Source organism: Canis aureus, chromosome 20 (genome assembly GCF_053574225.1).
Source record: "Canis aureus isolate CA01 chromosome 20, VMU_Caureus_v.1.0, whole genome shotgun sequence".
NCBI lineage: Eukaryota > Metazoa > Chordata > Mammalia > Carnivora > Canidae > Canis > Canis aureus.
In genome coordinates, this window is record NC_135630.1 from 36,606,044 (window position 1) to 36,622,076 (window position 16,033).

Genomic DNA, 16,033 nt, shown 5'->3' on the forward strand with positions numbered 1-16,033 from the left:
CTTTAACAGATAGTCCAGGGACTGACACATACCAATAGCTGAGAAGCTTTATATGAAACTATACATTGTAGTATGTGTTATTAAAATTAATTGGGTTATCAAAAGCAGGACTTCTGTTTGTCCCTCTCCCTCCTACTCTGCACATCCACTATAACACACACTCTCTCTCAAATAATTTAGGGGAAAAAAAAGGAATAAAGATCTCTAATAACCTAATTTCCTATATTAAGACACTAGAAAAAGAAAAGCAAACTAAACCTAAAGCAAGTATAAGAAATGAAATAATAGGGATGCCTGGGTGGCTCAGTGGTTGAGGGTCTGCCTTCAGCATAGAGTGTGATCCTGGAATCCCAGGATTGAGGTCCCCCATCAGGCTCCCCTCAGGGAGCCTACTTCTCCCTCTGCCTGTGTGTGTCCCTGCCTCTCTCATGAATAATTTATTATTTTTTAAAAATGAAATGAAATAATATATCAGAGGCATCTAGCTGGCTCAGTGGGTAGAGCATGCAACTCTTAATCTTGGGGTCATCAGTGTGGAGCCTACTTAAAACTTAAAAAATTAAAAATAAAAAAAGAAAGACTATATCAGAGGGAAAAATAATAAACTTGAAAAACAGAACAAACATCAATGAAACCAAAAGCTGATTCTTTGAAAAGGCTCACAAAATAGGCAAACTGAGGCAATTACCTCAACTGACCAAGGGGAAAAACCCCTCAAATCACTAAAATTATGAATGAGGAAACAGCACTACAAACCTTACAGAAATAAAAAAAAGGGAACAAACATGAACAACTGTACGCCACCAATTAGATAACTTAGATGAAATGGACAAATTCCAGAAAAACTTCTAAACTGAGTCAAAACAAAAAATAAAATCTGAATGCGTCTGTACCAATAGATTAAATTTTGAATTTTAAAACTTCACACAAAGAGAATGTCCAGGCAAGATGGCCTTTATAATGGTGAATTCTACTATACATTTAAAGAATTCTTTTATAAATTCTTCCCCCCAAAACAGGAAAGAAACATTTTTCAACTCATGCCGTGAAGCCAGAATTACCCCGAAACCAAAATCAGATGAAGAATTACGGGAAAACTACAGACCAGTATCTTTGATAAATATACAAATACAAATCCACAACAAAATGCTACCAATTACTAAATCTATCAACATATGACATTAAGAATTATACACCATGAAAAGTGGAGATTATCCCAGAAACAAAATTAATTGCTTATCTGCAAATAAATCTTTGTTTTTTGAGCTACTTTTAAGAACTCTAATTTATTCATCTTTATATTCTCAGTAACAAGCCAATAACAAATATATGTCGTTCTCATTATAAATAAATAAACATCCATCCCCACTCCAATAACAAATGTCATTCTCATAAATAAATAAATAAACATCCATCCCCACTCCTATCTCTATTTCTTTAAACTGCTTTATTTTTCTTTGTGTCAGTTTTATATGGGATCATATGCATATTCTTGTCCCAATGCTCGGGACAACTTCACATGTCTTCAACAAATATTTAATTAATGACATAAATTCTAAAACATTCTGTTCCTAAGTTGTAAGAAATTACTCACCTGAGTTCTTCAGGTTTTGCTGTACTTGCTGACAGAAAAAAAAGGAAATGTCCCATTAGTCTCCACTTACATGGTAAACTGCTTCATTACTCATAAAAATAAATCTGGACAGCTTTTTAAAGGCATATTTCCCAATTACAGATTTAAAAACTGTCATTTCACAAAATGTTCAAGGATTCACATAATTAAAATCAATAATGTCAATTCTTCCCATGTTTAAAATAAAGATGTAAAATAAACATTTTCTTTTAAACAAGAACTACCTGCAAGGCTCCTAGAGTGAAGTAAGTGATAATAAATCACTGTCAGTGGAAAACAAGAGGTAACTCAGGAATTTCAATCACGAACTAAAATGGTTTCATTAATAGCTATATATTATTTAATTTACAGTCAGACTAAACAAAAATGATGAATATAAAATCAGTTTTTTATGCCAAATATCAGGTTAGCACAGGTGTTTCTAAACAATTGGGATGACCCTAACTGAACATACTTAAAATTCAATCTGTATTTTAATACAAACTCAGATTCAAAACCAAACACAACTTTTGGTTTTTCAAGTAAATCATGTTTTATATTACATAAATATACTTAAATATATATTGATGCTTAAATTTAAAGACCATTTAAAAGTATCTTAATATAATACTGTATGAAATAATCTTTACTCAAAATTTATTCATCATATACCAATGATTTTTTTTGAAGTTCCTCATAGCATTTGAGAGATTATGATTAATGAAATCACCAGCCGTCAAAAAGAGAAGGGAAAGTGTTACTCAACAGAAGTAAAACAAATACGAACAAAAACTAAACACAAACTCAAAATAGTACCTGAATTAGGATTAACATAAAATTTAATCTCAGCAACAATATAGGCAATTTTTCCTTTTTTCTTACACTGATTCTGTCAAAACCAAAGTTAATAAATAAGGGTACTTCAGTTGACTGGAATAAACTTAAGGTTCATTCCTTTCAAGCAAACAATACCAGCACATGATGGACTGTCAAGGAAGGAACAGTCTTCTGAAACAGGGCTGCATCTCACCTTTCATTTGTAGAGTTCTTCGAGAGTATCGTTTGCTGGGTCTTCTTTCGAAGGATGTTGATCTTCTTGCTTTATTGGTTTTTGTGGTCTGATACTCAGTTTTCCCACTAAAATAAATGAGGCATTTTAATAGGAAGAAGAGAATTTAAGGCCTACAGTAATCAGATACCTATGAGAGAAAGTCTATGTTAAGTCTGCCCTTAAAAGAACCATCCTGAGCTTCATCCTGAAGGAATTACACTGACAGCCTTGATGTCTCTCTTTACATTGTTGTTCTACATTTTAGGCTGGTGTGAAATTACACAACATGCAAATTGTATTTTTTTTTTCATAAGCATGCATGTGCCTAAGAACATACTGAATAACTTTGGAATATCTATACTCTTACGCAACTCCTTTCCTCTCTCCATTCACTCACCTCATATAAAGTTTGCAATTAACTAAAGATTTTGTTATTTTTTTCTAATTGTGATACACTTTTCAGAGAGTAATTTTCCAGAAATATTGAAAACTATTTTCCCATTCTCTTTGACTTCCATTGGAATTCTCTTAAGAAAATACTACCACACATTTTTTTTTTTTTAAGATTTTATTTATTTATGAGAGAGAGAGAGAGAGAGAGAGGCAGAGACACAGGCAGAGGGAGAAGCAGGCTCCATTCCATGCAGGGAGCCTGATGTGGGACTCAATCCCGGGTCTCCAGGACCACACCCTGGGCTGAAGGTGGCACTAAACTGCTGAGCCACCAGGGCTGCCCCCTCACTTTTAATCAAAGTAGAATAGAACTTACGTGAATCCCACACAATCAACTTGCCACAATATTATCCATTCATTTTTTAAATCATACTGACTCTCAGGGTGTGCTGAAAACTCATAATCAATAATCTATTCTCAAGTAAACTAAAACATTTCTAACCTAGGACAAAGACACAGAGTCTATAAAATTAAATTAACTTCAGGTTTATAAAGGACAAGAAATGTTACCCAAATTAATTTCCTTCTTAGTGCACAATAAATACCCTTTTTCTATATGGCATTCAGCTACTGCATGGAGACTCCCTTAAGACTCTTATTACATGAATTTAAATTGTGGGTTAATTAATATAGAAAGTAAATGTCAAGAGGGATATAAAATCAATTATGATTATATCAGTATAATGCTTTCCTGTCTATTCAGGAAATTACAGCCAATAACAATACCACTTTGTCTTTTATTTTGGCCAGTGGAAAACACTGGCAAACCACTTTGTTTCTCTATGCCTTGGTTTCTAAATCTGTAAAATGAGAAATTAGCCTAAACTTTTTGGCTTTATGAAAGAATGAAAGATATAGCAAGTAGCTATTGATATTCACCTATATCTAAATCGTGATCCTAGTCGAATAAATCCTGATCGATGAGAACTCTTTTGGACCGGACCTCGAAGGCGAAAGAATGCATGATGTTCCACAGCACATTTCCATAAATGTTTGCATGCTTTTGGGTGATCCAGTCTAAAGACAAATGTATGCTCCTGCTCTTTTCCCTGAAAAAGAAAAGGTTGTAAAAAGAGGTAATTATTAGGTCAAACAGTTCTGTTCCTTGTTACTCACCTACAAATACAACCACAGCAATACTAACAAATAATAAAGCATCCAGTTTGCTCCCTTAAACTCAGACATTCTGTAGCTACCTACACAAAAAAGTAAGAGTTGGGGGCACCTGGGTGGCTCAGTGACTGAGCATCTGCTTTCGGCTCAGGGCATGATCCCAGGGTCCTGGGATCAAGTCCTGTATCAGGCTCCCCATAGAGAGCCTGCTTCTCCCTCTGCCTATGTCTCTGCCTTTCTGTGTCTCTCATGAATAAATAAATAAAATCTAAAAAAAAAAAAAAAAAAAAGGCAAGAGTTGAAATCAGGCTGTTCACTTTCATAGCCAATGTAAAACTATCCCTAAAAGGGTCCACTCTGCTGATATGATCTCATTTCTCAGAAAAACCTCAACTGAGGTTTCATTTGCCATACTTTGGGATAAATATATAAAGGATCATACAAGATCTGGCAATATATATCAACAGACTTCAAAGTGTGTACATTCTTCATCACAGTAACCATAATCTCAGGAATCTAATGATAATTAACATTCATAGGCACTTTTCTAAGCATTTCACATGGATTAACTCAGTGAGTAAATACTATCATTAGCTTCATTTCACAGATAAGGAAACTGAAGCTCAAGAAATAAAGCCCAAGGTCACAGAGAAAACCAGAATTTGAACCTATTTGTGCTCCAGTGCCTGGTTGTAACAACTAAGCTTTATCATCTAAGGAAAAATATTTTCTTAACACCAAAATTTATACCCAAAGATTTTCTTCACAATCTCATTTAGAATAGTAAAAATTGGCATAAAACCCTAAATAACCAAAACAAGAAAAATTATCAAGTAAATAACATCTTTTAAAACTCTACAAAAAGAAAAATAGAAGATGAATAAATGTACTACTGTTTATTCATATTACAGAATAATACAGAATATACAGTTTAAAATGAATAAACTGGCTATATGGCTATACCTGTTTAGATAAAATAAGTAGACTGTAAAATATATATATACGCATATATTATTTATATAAATTTTTTAAACAATCCCACCATGTATTATGATGTTTTTATATTTGTAAAAACAAAGTATGAAAATGATACCCTAAAAAAAAAAAGAAAATGATACCCTCCAAGAATGATGGCCAGCTACCAGGAAGAAAGGGGCCAACTAGAGGGTTAGACTTTAGCTGTACTGAATACAGTGTTATTAATTTACCTATTTCTAAGAGATAATTCTGAAGCAGCAATGCCAAAAATGTTAATCTAAATGAGTGAAAAGGATATCATGTTTATGATTTTTTGTATTTTCCAGTGTACTTTGAATATTTTATAAGTTAAACTATTTTGTCATTTTATTTATTTTATTTTTTTAGATATTTTGTCATTTAAAAATATTATATGAACTCTATGTTGTTTCTTCATGATTTTGACATAGGCAAAGGTTCTTAAATTTTAAGACTTAGAAAGTACTGACCACAAAAAATTTATGAATTCTATTACATTAAAATTGAAACATTCTATCCAAAACATACAATTAAAGGAGTCAAAATGCAAGTCATGGAGAAGATACTTGCAACACCTATATATATCCATGAAGAACTGATGTTCAGATACATAAAGAACTTCAATGACAAAAAAAAGCATATGACCATAGAAAAATGAGCAAAAGACTTGAACAGGCACTTCAAAAAAGAGAATATCCAAATATTCAATAAATATATGAGTGCTAAACAAATAAGTGCTAAATAATGCACATGAAAACCACAAAATCATTCTACTATCAGGATGAATAAAATGAAAAAGAATACAGAACAGCAAAAAACAACAAATGGAACTCTCTTATATTGCAGGTGAGAATGTAAATTTGTATAAACACTTCTGAAAATAGTTTGGCAGTATCCACAAAAGCCAAACATGTGCATATCCTAACTAATAACTCAAATGTCCATCAACAGAAGGATGGATAAATAAGTGTGGTCTATATAAAAAATGGAATACTATGTAACAGTAAGTATGAGCCAACTTTTAACAACCAGCTATAAGAGGACTGAAGACACAAAGGGAACAATCAGTCATGTTTCATTTAGATAAAGTTCAAAATATCAACAAAAATCAACATGGTGTTAAAGTCAGGAGAACAGTTATTATCCCTGGAGGCCTGTACCTGCTGGCAGGCACAGAAGAGAGCATGTAACTCTGGCAGAGTTCTACTTATTTCTCCATCTGGGTGCTGGTCATACAGGTGTTTATGAAAATCCCACAAGCTGCACACTTGTTTTTGCACTTATCTGAATGTGTGTTACACTTCAACAAAACTTACCAACAATAAATAGACAGAAAAAACATGGGAAAACGTACAATCTCAAAGTAGAAAAAACCCTTCTATAAGCCATGGAAGAATGATAAATTTGCCTATTTAAAAATGTTTAAAGAAATCACGATATGTAATATTAAAAAACAAACTATTAGATAAAATATTTACAGTTTCTATGATAAAGGGCAAAATCAGTAAGAAAAAAAGGCCAAATGACAAAATGGGCAAAGGATATGTATGCATAATTTAGAGAAAAGGAACTACAAAAAAATCAAATTTATGAAAAGATGTTCAATATCACTCATAATAACAGAAATAAAAATCGAACCTACAATGAAATTCCATTTTTCACCTTTCAGATAAAAATGTGACAACTCCCTCTGAGGAAAGAGGTTTGATCCTTGGTAGGATCTGTCAGGACAAATGCACATGTGAACCAGGAAATCCACCTCTAGGAAATTATCCTACAAATACTTGCCAATGTGCAAGCTCATGCATATATAGTGAAAAAATGTTGACTGTGAATTTATTAAATAAATTAGGGTATATCCATTCAGAATACTATGCAGTTTAGTTTGTTTTTGTTTTTTAAAGATTTTATTTACTTTTTTTTCATGAGAGACACTGAGAGAGACAGACAGACAGATGCAGAGGGAGAAGCAGGCTCCAACGCAGGAAGCCCAATGTAGTACTCAATCTTAGTACTGTGGGATCACGACCCGAGCCAAAGGCAGGCGTTCAACCGCTGAGCCACCCAGGTGTCCCTAGTTTGTTTGTTTTTTTTTAAATAAGAACAAAGAATCATTTGGGTGCCTAGATGACTCAGTCGGTTAAGCATCTGCCTTCTGCTCAGGTCATGATCCCAGTCAAGTCCCACACTGGGCTCCCTACTCAGTGAGGAGTTTTTTTTCTCACTCTACCCCTCCCTCCTGCTTGTGATCTCTTTTGCTCAAAAAAATAAATAAAATATTAAAAAGACAAAACAAAGAAGCATTCTATATAGTTATATGAAAGATTCCAAAAGTTATCACATAAAGTTTAAAAAGGATTAGTACAGAACAGTCTAAACGCATGGTAAATTCTGCATTAAAAAGAACTGATACACATTTGCTTGTGTGTGTATATAAAATACCTTCAAAAAGATATCTAAGAAGCTAATACTATGTAAGATCAAATTTAAAATGACATTGATTGGGATCCCTGGGTGGCGCAGCGGTTTGGCGCCTGCCTTTGGCCCAGGGCGCGATCCTGGAGACCCGGGATCGAATCCCATGTCGGGCTCCCGGTGCATGGAGCCTGCTTCTCCCTCTGCCTATGTCTCTGCCTCTCTCTCTCTCTCTCTGTGTGTGACTATCATAAATTTTAAAAAATAAATAAATAAATAAATAAATAAATAAATAAATAAATAAATAAATAAAATGACATTGATTGTAAGATACACAATTCTTATGGCCTAAATAAGAACAAGTGTCATCAATTAAATTATGACCATATTTCCTTATCAGATAGAATTATATTTTATTCTTCTTTAAGAACTGCCTTTAGGGTTAGATATAAATATCACTGAATCACATATGCGTTTACATAAAAAGGAAAATATTTGTAAAATAAGTTTTTAGATGCAAAATCTGCTTCAAGTCATTATCAATGCATTTATTGATGATACAATGATCATCCTGTGTATCTTTAATAGATTTCTTTTTATTTATTTTTTTTAAGATTTTATTTATTCATGAAAGACTGAGAGAGAGAAAGGCAGAGATGTAGGCTGAGGGAGAAGCATGCTCCAGGCAGTGAGCCTGATGTGGGACTTGATCCTAAGACCGCAGATCAAGCCCGGAGCCAGTGGCAGGTGCTCAACCACTGAGACACCCAGGCGTCCCTAGATTTCTTTTTTAAATGCCCCATTGTCTATATGATTTTCTTCTAAGCTATGTGATAAGGCAATCTTTTGCATGTATCTCCGAAATAAAACTTGAAACTTAGAAAATGTATTTAATTTTCATCTAATTTTCAGAACCTTCTTTTAGGTTCTCTGCTAAGTAGTCCCTCTCACACATCCTTGTGCATACGAGTCTTTTGAACATTGCCCAACTTGCTTTTATCTATATCTATCTATATGTATATGTTTTTCAATTTATTTCTTTGCATGCAATAAAGTTACTTTTTAAATTTATTCATGATTCCATAAGTTTTGACAAATGCATGGAGTCTAGCAACTACCACCAAAATCAGGTTACAGAATCTTGTGCCCCCAAATCCTGTGTGCTGTTCCTTCTGTAGGCAAGCCTCCTCATTCTCCCTAATCTCAAACAATTAGTGATCTGTTCTATTACTATAGGCCTGCCCTTCCCAGATGGTCACATAAAGGAAACCATACAAGTCAATCTTCTGAGTCTGGCTTCTTTCACCTAGCATAATGCATTGAGATACATCCATATTGTGTGTATCAATTAGGAACTAGAGTTAACTGAAAAAAAAAAAAAATAATGCTTAATTTAGAAGGTTTTCTTAAGGCAGCCCAGATGGCTCAGCGGTTTAGCGCCTGCCTTCGGCCCAAGGTGTGATCCTAGTCCCAGGATCGAGTCCCACGTTGGGCTCCCTGCACAGAGCCTGCTTCTCCTCTGTCTGTGTCTCTGCCTCCCTCTGTGTCTCTCATGAAAAAATAAATAAAATCTTAAAAAAAAAAAAAAAAGAAAGAAAGAAAGGCTTTCTTAAAGAATATTAGACTTGAGTTACCACACAACATCATCATTGTTAGAATAAGTAATGCAAAGTTCCTACCTGAACATCATCTTCTACAACCACCAGAGTTAATTTATTCTTCTTAAAATCCAATCTGGTTATCTTGGGCCTATAACAATATAACAATATCAGAATAAAAATCAGATTTAAAATAAATGTCCTCTAAATTAAAAGGAAATGTTTGTTGTTACTTCTAGCACATTAATCATCTAACTGCTAAAATGAAAACAGCTAAGAGGGTAAACATAACTCTGCCATGGCACTGCCCATCAACAAAGCCTCCAATCTAAAAATATTTAGGATAACAGAAAAAAATTTCAAAAGCAGTATCTGTAACAAACCAATGCTGCACATATATCAGACAGTAAAAATGTTAAGAAAATAAGGAAATCCGTATATATATTTTATAGGCTCCCAGCTATGGTACAAGAGAGTCTCTATGCCTAGTGTAAAGCAGCAGCATAGGATACAGGAAAGACTAACTATACAGCTTTTTTAAAAGGCATAATAAAAGGAAAAAATCTTGAACTCTATTCTCTATATCAATTTTGGTTTGAGGAAGTACACCTTTAATCTAAAAAAAAAAAAAAAAAAAAAAGATTTTTTAAATCTCACTTTATGGGCCCTTTTCCAACTCTATCCCCTACTTGTACTGAAATCCTCAACAACCGACCACATGTGAACTCTGTACTTTTATCAACTGTGAATGTCAAAACACACAACTCTCATTCTAATTTTCAATATAACTTATATAAAAAATGTAATTTTAAGACATAACTTGTTTACAAGAATTGTACAAAAATAAGTATAATACGTGGAGGAGGAGAGGAAGAACTAGCACTTACTTACGTATAACAAATACTTACATAATGCCTATTAAGTGTCAGGTACTCTTATAAGTGTTTTACGTGTATTAAGTCAATTGATTCTCACAATAACCTTTTTTTTTTTTTTTTTTTCATTTATTTATGATAGTCACACAGAGAGAGAGAGAGGCAGAGACATAGGCAGAGGGAGAAGCAGGCTCCATGCACCGGGAGCCCGACGTGGGACTCGATCCCGGGTCTCCAGGATCGCGCCCTGGGACCATAACCTTAAAAGGTGGTACAAAAGATGCTTTATCTCTCTGCCTACAGCATTCTCTGGCCATGAATTATGTTCCATCTGCCCTCGGGGCAAGCTGGAAGTCTCAGAGAATTAACACTCAAGGACTGGGTAAATAAATAGCCCAGAGCTCCTTCACCTATCAAAGGACAACTATGAAAATGTTCCACTGAAGTCTCTCAGAAAGTCCCTAGCAGACACACCTGGATTCAAAACTAAATGAAATATAATCAACTTTTTGAGGGAAAATAATTTTCAAACTAAAATTCTAATCTCAGCCCAATTATCAAGAAAGTATAAAAGACTAATCCATTTTAAGGCATCCAAGGATTCAAAAAATTTACCTCCTACACCATGCTTCTCTTAGGCAGTTACTTGAGTATATATATCAGAATAAACAAAAGAAAGAAAGGAAAATACAGGAAGAAACATAGGATCCTAGCTGAGAAAATAGATAAAAACTGCAGAGTAGCTAGGAGAGCAGACAGTTCCAGTTGGAACAGAAGAATCATTTAATGCAACCCTGAGGATTTGAAAGAATTTAAGGATATGACAAAGGCAGGTAATTCAAAGGCTACAAGAAGGGAGGAAGGGGAGCCAAGAACCTCAGAAAAAACAAAAACCTATATAGGCAAAAGAAAAAAATGTAATCCCCCTTGTGATCTCAAGGATTTCCTGGCTGATCAAAAGAAAGACAGGATCATGAGATAGCAGTATTGTGCAACAAACTTTACTGAGAGGCGTTTGGACAAGGTTGCATGGGAAAGACAGTCCTTGACCTTCCAGAGGTGACTGCACAAAGCTACCACCAAAGAAGGGGAAAAGGGCAAAGGAACTTATAGGAGAGAGGGGGATCAGAGAGAAGACTTAAGTGTCTACTCAATGGCTTCAGCAGCAAGTAGGGAGTCTCTGGGTCAGAGAACTCTGAAGGGCAGTAGTGGTTCTGGGTCTCTTAGAGCTACAGGATTTGTCTTCTCTGTGAAGAGCAGATGTCGGGTACAATTTACAGTGGGACATGTAAACCAGGCAGGCTCTAAGTCATTAAAAATATACCTATCGGGCTATAAGTAAATTAATTGGGCGTACAGGAATTTGAATTTCATGTTGGTGGGCTTTGAGCTAACAATCCTGGCGTGCTGCAAAGAAGTACACAACCCAGGGGCCCATCTTTGGCTCCTGAATGTAACACCAGTACACTATGAAGCTCTATACCAGTTCTGACAAAGGATAACAATATGACCACTATTTCTTATTTCTTAATTCTCAGTTTTTAGAACAAACCAGACAAGATGTAAAGAACTTAAATATGGCTACAAAATACAAGTAAAATCTATCCTTGTTATAAAATACAAATATAATTTAAAAATATGAATGACAGAAGTTGGAACCTATGGGCGTCTGAGTGGCTTCAATCAGTTTAGTCTGCCTTCAGCTCGGGTCATGATCCCAGGATCCTGGGATTGAGTCCCAAGTTGGGCAGCATTCTGCTCAATGGGGAGTCTGCTTCTCCCTCTCTTCCCTGCTCATGTTCTATCTCTGTCTCTCTCTCTCTCTCTCTCTCTCTGAAATAAATAAATAAAATATTAAAAAAAAAAAGAATTTGGGATCTAATAAGAGAAGCATAACTTAAAAGGAGGGGCAAATTATCTTCCTTTTACATACCAGGGAGTAGGGAGTAATGAGACTGTCTGTGGAACAAGAAGTACTAAAAACAGTCATGTAAAAAAAAATAAATGAATAAAATAAGAAATAAAAATTAAAACAGTGATGTAACTACATGATCGCAGAGTGCCCATGTGAATATTTAATACATGTAGAAATATAAAATATATCAAGAGATATATTCTGACACCTTGAAACTGAAGGAAAAAATGGAAGAGTTTTAAAATTTACCTCTGAGAGGTAGGACTAAAGATGGGTAAGGGGAAACATTTACAGTTTTTTCAGAATTATTTGATTTTCAAAATCTGTTTTATGTATTAACTTGACAGAAACGATTTTTACTCATTAAAAAAAAAAAAAAAGTAAGTATCTGTAACATTAACTTTGCTTACCAAAAAAATAAGCCAATTTTGGTCTCTCCTTCAAAAACAAGGACTCCTGTCGGAGTTAGTCCCAAGCTATAGTCATTCCCATCTCTAGCCTAATTTAAAGAGAACAAAATGGGTTATCTTTATTTACATAAAACAGATTTCACATTTTCACACAATAGTTTATTTTCACATTGAATTATATTAACTATATACAGGCTAATATTAATATGCAAAGTGTTTTCAACAATCAGAATATCCAATACAACAGTCTCAGGAAAATTCATGCATTTACTTTACACTAACACCTTAAAGTATTATGATCACTGAAAATACATAGGTATACTTCCACTAAAAAGAAAGCTCTTATGGATTCTGCCCATATTCTATTTACCACTTAAATTACAAATTTTTAAGAAGACTTTCTTTTTGGAAAAATTTAGCTACTTAAACTAGAAATAGGGATGCCTGGGTGGTTCAGCAGTTGAGCATCTGCCTTCAGCTCAGGGAGTCCTTGTGTCAGGCTCCCCACAGGGAGCCGGCTTCTCCTTCTGCCTATATCTCTGCCTCTCTCTCAGTGTCTCTCATGAATGAATAAATAAGATCTTTAAAAAAATAAACTAGAAATAAATCACTATACAAACTGTATTACTGCTTATCAAAGTGCTCTCAAGCTATACATTTTCAACTTCCTAAATTATTTTAATTTTTAAATAGCCTACTCAGCTTAAGTGATACAAGATGATACGAACATGAAGTGAAATAATAAAAAGTAGCTTAAAAATCTAAAAAAATATAACAGTAACACCTTAAAAGCACAGATATACCTTTTAGGAGATTTTGGTTGTTTCTCTTCTTTCTCATAATGAGTCTTTATGTGAGATTCTCGTATTTAATCTCAACGTTTACAACACATCCAAAGTACCCAGTACTATATTATGCCAAGTCAATGCACTCCCTCATACTGGAAAATGCCATAGTTATCTTGAATCTCAAAGAAATAAACTTTTTAATAAGCATCACAACATAGTGCTTACCTTGACTACATGCATATCAACCCCATACATTTCTAACCATTTGGCTTTATTCAGGTAATTGGTTTCAGCTTGTGCTGGTGTTTGACCTCTGAAATTTTAAAAATAATAATGTTCAAAATAATAATATAAATTTTATACCAAGAACAGAAATAGAAAACAAATACAAAATCACTCTGGCCAGAAAAGTGTGATCAAATGTCAAGTACCTGTACTCCTTCCATTTCTCAAAAATAGCCAGCTCCATCTCTTCAGTCTGAATGGGCACGAACCTGAACTCAGATACAAGTTCAGGACTATGCTCAGCAAGATCATAGTCACCAAGTTCAGCTATAAACATAAATTCCACAAAGTTATATTTTGTTAAGCAGTTTATTCCCTGCTGAATCATTCTTCAATACTCATTTTATTAATAAAAACTCTTAAGAGGATTAGAAAAATTCTTTTCTTAAACTACCAGTAAGTCGTAACACCCAGATCATTCCCAAAACCAAATCTAGCTTAGACTAACAATTTGTCAACATCTATACACACAATCACATACTTGTGGTTGGTGGTATATTTTCAAATAAATGTGTTTCTGCTCATTTATTTCATAAATTATAGGGCTTAGCTTTTGAAAACTTCTTTCTGGACTTCCTTAGAGAAATACATTTTGACCTTATGACAAATAAACAAAAAATATTTAGCAACCTTTAAAAAAACAATTAGCAGGCATCTATTAAGAATCTAATATGCAGAGGGGCCCCTGAGTGGCTCAGTTGGTTAAGAATCCAACTCTTTTTTTTTTTTTTTTTTTTTTTATGATAGTCACACAGAGAGAGAGAGGCAGAAGAAGAAGCAAGCTCCATGCACCAGGAGCCCGACATGGGATTCGATCCCGGGTCTCCAGGATCGCACCCTGGGCCAAAGGCAGGCGCTAAACCGCTGAGCCACCCAGGGATCCCAAGAATCCAACTCTTGATTTCAGCTCAGGTCATGATCTCATGATCATGAGATTAAGCCCCGCATCAGACTCCCCACTGAGCATGGAGCCTGCCTAATATTCTCTCGCTCCCTCTCCCTCTGCTCCTTCACATCCCCATTTCGTGCACATGCTCTTAAAAAAAAAAAAAATCTAATGTGCAGAGAACATGACATCATACACCACTAAAAGATACAGTCTTGAGGTGCCTGGGTAGCGCAGTTGGTTAAGCACTTGACTCTTGATTTCAGTCAAGGTCATGATCTCAGGGTCAGGGGATCAAGCCCCAGGTTGGGCTCCATGCTCAGCACGGAGTCTACAAGTCCCTCTCCCTCTGCTACTCCCCCTATTTGCACTCTCTTTCTCTCTCAAATAAATAAAATCTTAAAAAAAAAAAAAAAAAAAAGGATATAGTCTCTGTCCTGGAATTGTAAATTGTTAATCCTAAAGAAATAACTGACAGAAAAATAAGTAAAAAATATTTGGGGAAAGGAGACAGTAGGAAAAACCCTCGACAATGTACAAACATTTATGTACTCATCTGTGGTTACTTACCTCTGAACTAAGGGTTTGGGGGATCAGGGAAAGGAATTCTAATTTTCTATACTTCAGACAATTTTCCTTAAAAGAATATTTTACTCATTTAAAAATTTAAAAACTTCCATTCTTATTAAAAAATCCAGCTGTGTAGGAAGACATATATAGATCTTGAGATAATAATAAAAATGATAGTAACTCATTATTTATTGAACATTGATTCTACACCCTTAGATATGTTACAGATATACTGTCATCTATTTTCTCAACAACTCTGGAAAACATTTATTAACATGCCCTCTAGATTACTTTAAGAAGCACCAAACCAAATGGGCTTACCCAAGTTGTTTGGGATATATACTAAAATGGAAAGGAAAAAACTGAATCAGAAGTATGAAAAAAATTAGTAACAAACTATTCTGATAAAATATAAAATCATAAATGTGAAACAAAGAACTCATTTTATGTAGACGGGAGTAGTACTTCAGCAAATTTATTCTTAAGGACCTTAAGACTTAGTTTTGCCAAACTATTATACATGAGACAAAGAGATACACAAGATATGACATGAAATGTGAAGGAATCATGTAAATAATAGTGCCATGGGTGAAAAAGAAAGTAGGAAAAAGCTTTTACTTAGGAAAAAATGTAATAAGTAGAGTTAAGAGATAACAAAATGAGCCACAATGCATGAATCAAACAGTAAGTTTTTAGTAAGCACTACCTTGAATAGTGCTTTGGTAAATACACAAAAATATATAAAAATCACATTTTCAGGAAGCACATACCTTGGCTGTCATGAAACTTACACAATGAGACACAGAAAGAACATATGAGGCCATAAGTAGAACACATACATTGAAAAAGACAGCTTTTCAAAGTTTAGAATTAATCAATCTCACATAGGAATAAGATGTAAAAAAAAAAGTGTGCTTTCAGGATGCATGCAGTTATATTCTTCTGATTATTACAATGCTAGAAGCATAGCATTTCCAAGCTAGTATCTGACTTTCTGCAGATGCAAAAATAAATTTTAATGTAGACAGACTAGGATAGTAGATGGAGGCAGGTAGATAATTTACAT

General features: G+C 34.4%; 1 protein-coding gene across 7 annotated transcripts in view; it reads right to left on the reverse strand.

The window, feature by feature from the left end:
• Positions 1-16,033, reverse strand: part of EPB41L5 (erythrocyte membrane protein band 4.1 like 5) — a 146,115-nt gene that overhangs the window by 77,129 nt on the left and 52,953 nt on the right. For all 7 annotated transcript variants that reach the window (XM_077861368.1, XM_077861371.1, XM_077861369.1 and 4 more), the window contains exons 8-14: positions 13,658-13,778; positions 13,452-13,539; positions 12,439-12,527; positions 9,320-9,389; positions 3,996-4,165; positions 2,643-2,749; positions 1,595-1,622 (exon numbers count right to left, since the gene is read on the reverse strand). In XM_077861368.1, the coding sequence (XP_077717494.1) occupies positions 1,595-1,622; positions 2,643-2,749; positions 3,996-4,165; positions 9,320-9,389; positions 12,439-12,527; positions 13,452-13,539; positions 13,658-13,778 (673 nt within the window). The remainder of the gene's footprint in view (positions 1-1,594; positions 1,623-2,642; positions 2,750-3,995; positions 4,166-9,319; positions 9,390-12,438; positions 12,528-13,451; positions 13,540-13,657; positions 13,779-16,033) is intronic.